The sequence below is a fragment of the Netta rufina genome (assembly GCF_964035555.1).
Source record: "Netta rufina genome assembly, chromosome: 5".
NCBI lineage: Eukaryota > Metazoa > Chordata > Aves > Anseriformes > Anatidae > Netta > Netta rufina.
Window position 1 is genome coordinate 43,975,451 of NC_140128.1, and position 7,388 is coordinate 43,982,838.

Below are 7,388 nucleotides of genomic sequence, written 5' to 3' on the forward strand. Positions count from 1 at the left end.
CTTGATCTGAGAACTTGGTAGTAAGTTGTGGTCACCGTGACTGAGGCCAGAAGTCCCTATGTCCATCTCCTGCTTCCAAAATAGGGACAGACCCTTCTCCCATCACCCTTTTCCTTCCCCTCAAGCATTGAAAAGACTCATGACCACCTTGTTATTCACCCCAAGTGAAAAGTGAATATTCCTGCACATTCCTGATTTCCCTCTATTTGATTTGTACTGAAATGCTGGGTGATAGTGTTAAGGCATTTTCATGCTGACTGAGCTCAGTTTTTTTTTTTTCTCCTAATATTAATATTGCTTAAGTGAAAACTGTCCACAGCCCATTTCTTGCCAATACTGTTACAGTTGATACAGCTTTAATGTTGCTGCAAAAGTATCTTGGGTGATCTGATGAACCTATAATGATGCTGGGAGTGACTTGACTCAGAGCCAAATATTGCTTTTGGAAATACTAAAGTGATCAGTGCTCCTAACGAAGGAAAACAAACACCCTGCCAAGCCATAGTAAAATTGTCTGAACAGATGCCTTCTGCCATAGTTGGACACCTGTGAAGGTAAAGGCAGCAGTCCTGCTTCCTAAATCACATGCAGGCTAAGAATAAAGTCCTGCTTCCTAAAATCACGTTAAGCTCTTTTAGGCTAAGAATAAAGTATGTGGTGATCAACAAGTGGTTTGATGGCTGGACTTGGTGACCTTGGTGTCTTCCAGCCTGAATGACTCAATGTCTGACTGAATTTTGAGAGCTGCTCTGTAAGGATGGAGCTCTTCTTCCAACACGAGGGGAAGGTCCCTTGTCACCCACCGGCCCTATGATGTGCTCCAAGTGGAGCACATCACTTAAACCCAGGGCCACATGGGGCAGAACCTCTGGAAGCAATTTATTGAGCACTTCAGGTCCCAGGGCCTTTCCAAGGGATGGCTTCTTGGAGGAAACCTGATTAGGGAATGAACATGAAGTGCAATAGCCAGTCCTCTGTGTAACTCTTTGCCTGCAGGCTCCAAAATGCTACCTTGCTGTTAGGGCATGATTTTTTTTTTTTGCTCGAGATGGAATTATGTGGGATACATGTATAGATCTGGATTACAAAGCACCCACTGTAACTGCTGGATTTGGGGCTGCTGAGTGACAGTAACCCTCAAAACTTCAGGGCCAGGGGAAATGTTACCTTCCCATTACTTAAGCAGTGGGGAGGTTACACACCAAGTCCCTGCACAGTAGGTTAAATTTAATAACCCATTCTGGCATGGCTTTGCTCAGCAAATTCTGCAAGCCAGCCCACTTTGCTCTGTTCAACTACTGGTGTTCATAAACAGCCCCTTGTCACAGGTTACCATGCCATCACTGCTACATTTTGGTTCACAGCAACCTTTTTACCTCTGGCTTGCCTCCACTGATGCAGGTCTTCAGCAGGTCTCCAGCCCTGCCTGCCCAGGAGAGGAGCTAGAAGTCCCAAAGCCACCTTGATGCACACCTGCTTCTCCCCTGTACCTCATCTCCGCAAAATCTGCAGCGGTAAATGCAATTGTGCTCAATGTTGAGCAAATTCCCTGCTGCATGTGAAATGTGGCCCAGGGAGCTGTCTGTTCATCTCCTGGCCTGAGGCACATCTGGCAAGTACATGCATCTTGCAGCCCAGGAACTGTTTATAAATAGATTTTATTTATAAAGTCAATTTACATAAAATAGGATACTCTTTTTAAAAACTGCATATGTACAACTTAAGAAATCCTAGCAAGTGCATACAAAAATGCCTTCAATACATTTTTTTAAAAAACTTCAGTTTCAGAGAAGTGAACCTTCACACCAGGCAACCTCAGACACCGTTGTAGGACACAAGGTAACTTTACAGTATTTTACTAGTGTTTGGAGGAAAAAAAAAAAAAAAAAACACCTTTTATCTAAATCATGTATGTTGCCAAAACATTCTAGCTGGCAGTGTTCAAGAACAAGGGAATAGGAGTTGCTAAAAATAGAACTGTCTCCTCAACCCTTTTCCCTAAGGTTTCTTGTACAAAAATAAGTCTTCATACACCACTGTTCCCATAGGCAGTTCAAGTTGCATATAAAACAGAATCTGACACTATAAAAAAATTCCCTCCCCCTCCAGAAACAAGGAAGCATCAAGTAGGTTTGTTTTTCTTGCTTTTTGCCACTCCACCAGTTGCTCAGGCATCTTTCTCTGGAGAAAGCAGGTGAGCACCTTTTTCCATCGGGCTGCCCCGGAGCGGGGTCGTGAGCATCATTGCACTTCAGCTGAGGGAGCCTCGGAGCCCGGCGAGGAACGCAGCCAGCAGGGTCCCACCACGGCTGGGTGAGAGGATTTGGGGGAAAGAGGTGGTTTTTAGGGGGGTGGTGATGTGATGCTGGCTGCTACGGAAGACGGAGGGCCCTGAGGTATATCTGTAAAGAGATCGCAAACCCCACGTTGATCCCTGGAGCGTTGCTAAGCATGAATGAAGAAGCAGCAGCCCCCCCACCCCACCAGAAAAGCAGCCCCCCAAAGAGCGCTCACCTCCCGGCAGCTCAGTAGCTCCCGAGCCAGCTGGTGAAATCCAACAGCTCCCGCTCCTCGGGGCTGAGCTCCCCATCGTAACCACTCTCCTCGGAGGAGCAAGGGGAGGCGGAGGAGTAACCACCGCTGCCGCCACCGCTCTCCCCGACGGTCGCCCGCCCCGTCCGGGGCGGGCGGCCGTCGGGGAAAGCGGCGGCGGCGTCGTGCTCGTCCAGGAGCCGCTGCAAGGCACGGATGTACTCGACGGCGGAGCGCAGGGTCTCCACCTTGCTCATCTTCTTGCTGGCGGCCCCGTGGGGGACGTGCTGGCGGAGGGCGGCGAAGCCCAGGTTAACCAAGCGCACCCGGTTGCGCTCCCGTTCGTTGCGGCGAGCCACGGCCGCCGCGGCCCCCCCGGTGCCCGGGAGGGAGGCGAAAGCCAAGCGGCGCTTGCAGCGCAGCAGCTCCGGGGATGGGGGCCGCCGGCGGCCCCGGGGGGCGGAGGGGTGAGGGGGGAGCGGAGGCAGAGCCCCGCTGTTCATCGCCGTGAGGCCACGGCGGCGGAAAGGGGGAGAAAGTTGCTGGGGGGGGAGGTTGGAGTTGAGAGGAAAAGTGAATCGAGGGGAATGCAAATTGGGGGAGAGGAAAGTGGAGCGAAATGCAAGGAAAAGTGTAGCGAAGTGTGGGGAAAATGCAGGTAGAATGCAAAGAAAATGCAAGCAAAATGCGGGGAAAATGCAAGAAAAAAAAATGGAAATAAAATGCGGGTAAAACGTAAATAAAGTACAACCAAAACACAGGTAAAATGCGAGGAGAAATGCAAATAAAATGCAAGCAAAACTCGGGTAAAACGCAAGAAAACCCGCCAGTAAAAATGCAAGAAAAACGAGAGTAAAAATGCGAGCAAAAACGCGAGAAAAATGCAAACGGCCACGCGCGTAAAAATACAAATAAAAACGCAACAAAAAAAAAACTGCAAATTAAAAAAAAAAAAAAAAAAAAAAAAAGCAGGGCCAGGAGCAGCCCCGACCGAGGGGGGAATTGCGGCGGGGGCAGCGCCGTGTTGCCCGCCTCCCCCCCTCCCCAAGCCTCCTTCCCGCTGCCGGCTCCGCGGCTGTGCGGCGGGCGCGGCGCCGCCCGGTGCTTATCAACGCCGCCGCTCGCGAGCCCCCGCCGGCCGCACGCGCCCCGCCACGCGCGCCCCCGTGCCGCTCCCCCCTCCCCGCCTCCTCCGCGCGCGCCCGGCGCGTGGCGCCGCCGGCCCCCGGTGCCGTCCCGTCCCGTCCCGTCCCATCCCGTCCCCCCCCCCCGGCTCCATCCCCAGCCCCAAACCCCGCCCGTGCGCCGCGCCCCCGGGTGGTGGGTTGGGTTGAGTTGGGTTGGGTTGAGTGGTTTTTTTTTTTTGGCTTTTTTGGGGGGTGAAGGGGAGGTGTGGGGCTGCTTGGGGGCACGGCGGGGAGGGGCTCTGCCGGGTCTCTGCGCCCCCTCTCCCCAAAAAATGAGTGCGAAGGGGTTGCAGGCGCTGGAGGGTTTAGGGTTAAGGGGCAACCCCGGGGGTCAAGGGGGTGATAGGGAAATGCGGTGTGTGAGCTCGGCTAAAAAAAAATAAATAAATAAAAATGCAAACTAAGCCAAAGGGAGAGATGCAGAGTTAAACCCTGCTGCTCTCTGCCCCAGCTTGCATTTCTGGGTGAGGAGCGGGACCTGGGCAGCAGGCGATGCCCCCACCCATGCAGACCTGCCTCCCCACAGGTAGGTGCAGCAGGGTCTGCTCACGGCGTGGGGTGCGTTTTGCTGCGGGAGGTCCAGGGGAGCTGCTTGCAGGGGTAAATAAAGCGGTGTGCAGTGTTTGCAGGGTTTGCTCCAGGCTGGTGCTTGGTTTCTGTCTGTGCAAGCTCTGCTTGCCCCGGGGTTTGTGTGGCACTCTCTGGGGATTGGGCTGGGCAGAGAGGGCACTGCTGCAGCAGGGCAGCACTGCTGGTCTTTTAGTAGCAGGTGCTCAAAAAGTCACTGCTGGTGCAAGCCTTGCTCTCAGGAAAGAGGAAGCTGCTTTCTTATGAGCTGTTCAAGAGAAAACTTTCTGCAATGCTCAAGAGTAATAACCGGATTTTCATGGTACAGAAATAACTACAGGGATTCCTTTTATTATTCTTGGTAACACAAAAAGGCACCTGGGAGCACAGCGGAGCACGTGCTGGGCTCACCCCTGCAAGGAGCCCTCTTTCACACAGAGCTGCTGCACTTGATTTTGCCTCCACTTCTGCACCTCATCAAAAAGTGACAGAGGCCCATCAGGACAAGGCTGGACAGGGAAAAATGTGAGCAATAAGTGGCAGGGGGTGGCCAAGCATCCTCGGCAAGCAGGTGCATGCCACCTGGGCTCTTCTTGCACTGTTTTTGCTGGAGCAGGGCTGGAGCTGCTGCTTGGATGTATCGCTGGCACAGCTGGCTCCCGAGCAGCCCCAGGTTGCAATGTGAACGCTACGTGGGAAAGCAAAAAGACTTGAGTTTGAGAATGGTGGTGGGCTTTAGAGCCATGAATGTGGTTGTTTCAGTTTTGGGAGGGGATAGAATGAAAGTTGAGTTTGGTCTGGGAACTGCCTGCCTTCCGTTTACACTCTTTTTCTTGCTGGTTTGTCTTCTCCCAAGCCAAGCCTTGCTTCTGCTCACAGCATGGTCCCACGCTGAATTCTAACCTTGGCAAAACCCAGCGCCCTCTCTTTCCTTCCCTCCTCAAAAAGAGACAGCCACGGGCTTAAAAGTTGGGGTTTCAGCTTGCTGGTGCCCATGTGCCATAGGAATGCTAAGCAGGCTGCGCAAAGTGTCCTTGTGGTGCCTGGGGGAAGGCAGGCTTTGCATCCTGGGGTTCACACAGCCAGGGCACGCTGTGGTGCAGGGAGCCTTCATGCTGGCACATTTTATCTGCACACGTGCTCACGAGTGCAGCCGTGCTATGGGCACCTGTGAACCTGCCACGTTTGGAGCCATTCCCACCTGCTGTTTTGCAGGAGGTTTTTCTTTGCCTGCTGCTGGGCTCTGCTGTGAATGACTTGTGCTGCAGTGATGCTGTTGCACTGCTGATGGCTACACTGACAGTGAGAGACCTAGAAAAGTGCAAGGCAAGAAAGCGCCCATACAAACGCAGCGTCTTCTCCTAAACTTCTGTTCAGTCCCACAGCAAATCTCGCAGCTCCTTCAGGGCTCACATCTGACAGCATGGGCAGCATTTCCCTCCAATTCAGAAGCGGGCTGGAGGTTTTTCAGCTCAGCAAAAATACACTCTCAGTTTGTTCCTTTTTTTTTTTTTTTTTCTCTTTTTTACATCAGTCCTTTCCTTCTGGCTGAGGTGCTGTGTACTTCCTCCACCACTGCAGATGGGGATACCCGTGCTTGGTTTTGCAGCCCATCGATCTGAAGCTTGCAGCCTGCCATGAGGACCAAGGAAGAAGGCACCTGGGACCCCCCCGAGGGTATGCTGAGCCTCGCTCCCCCCTTCCTGTGCTCTGGCTGATAACCAGAGATAAGGGAGGAAGCCACAGACTGGAGCTGTGGTCACCTGTGGTTTTCGCAGCAAGCTGGGAGCAATAAGCTGTGCTCTGGCAAAGGAGAGCAGCTGAGAAAAACTGGCAGCAAGGTGGGAGGGCTGCAGGAAGGGCCATGCTGATGGCCAGCACATGTGGTAGAAACAGCCAAAAATCCCACCGAGGTACCGGGAACAGGTATCTGCAACCAAACCAGGTAAAAGGTCTGCTTAGACCGGGTGGTTAAAGCTCCAGCCCTGCCAGCTTGGCGAGGCAGGGAACAAGCTTGGGTTTTGGGGCTGGAGACGAAACGAGGCAGAGCATCCTCTGGGGAGAGAAGAGCAGCACCTCGAGAGGGGTGTAGGTGAGGATCTGTGTGTTGTGCAGCGAGCTCCGAGGGCGGCGATGGTGCTGCTGCCTTTGAGGCCCCTGCGGGTGCTGCGCCCAGGCCCCCCGAGCCCTCAGGGCTGGCCGGCAGCCCGGCAGAGCTGCTCCACAAAGCCCCCGGGGCTCCGGGCAGGGTTTTTGCGGGGCTGTGGGGACCTCTAGCGTGGGATCCGCCTGTGCACGGGGCTCTCCACAGTCTGGCGCTGCGGGTGACGAAGGAACGGGGCTTTAGGATGAGAAACCCAGCAGAGCAGGGACCCGCCAGCCACAGGGGACCCATCTTTCTGGGAACTGTTCTGGCAGCTCTCGTTGGTGTCTCTGGGGGTGCAACCAAGATGTTTTGCAAGAAAGCTCTTCCTTTCCCGGGCAGAAAAGGAGTAAGAAAAGCATGGCATGCTTTTTTCCTGTGCACATGGCTTTGTGCAATGTGCTTTGTCTTGCATCTCTGTTCTGCAAAGCGCATCTTCCTTCCTTTTTCCCCTCCCCTCTTACTTCTCTGTCATTTTACGGTAGCCACTGATGTGGGATGGTTTTATCTTTTTTCCCCTTCTTTGCCTCATGGGAGGACCGTGGCTATTTCCCGTCACTGCTCCACGGTCTAGCTCTGGAGCCAAGGATTATTAAAGCACTCAGTCACAGAGTCTCCCTTTAGGCAGGTTGTTCTTGAGGCTTCTTCTCAATTTTAATTTCAGGAAAGATACATCCAGCAGGCAGCCAGTTTTGAAGCACAAGCCTCTTCTGGAAGGCATCTGTGAAGCTGCTATTGTCACCTTCAGTGCTGTATTTTTATGTCCCCTGTTTTCATAGGGGGAAAAAAAACACTCTGCAAGCCTGTCACCTGTAAGAGCTGTTCCCCGTGATGCCATGCCACTGCTCCAGGACTGCAGAAAGGCAAGTTAAGGGGAAATGAAGATCAGCTGGGTGATTTTCATGCTGTACAAGACCAGAAGTCACCTGGGCCTGAGGGTCTGTAGCTGTGAGACCATG

At 53.2% G+C, this 7,388-nt stretch overlaps 1 protein-coding gene across 1 annotated transcript; it reads right to left on the bottom strand.

The window, feature by feature from the left end:
* Positions 1 to 2,525: 2,525 nt before the first annotated feature.
* On the bottom strand, positions 2,526 to 3,035 carry ASCL2 (achaete-scute family bHLH transcription factor 2; the record flags this gene model as incomplete). Its single annotated transcript, XM_084288320.1, has 1 exon — positions 2,526 to 3,035. The coding sequence occupies one exon, from the start codon at positions 3,033 to 3,035 to the stop codon at positions 2,526 to 2,528; it is 510 nt and encodes a 169-aa protein (XP_084144446.1).
* Positions 3,036 to 7,388: the final 4,353 nt, after the last annotated feature.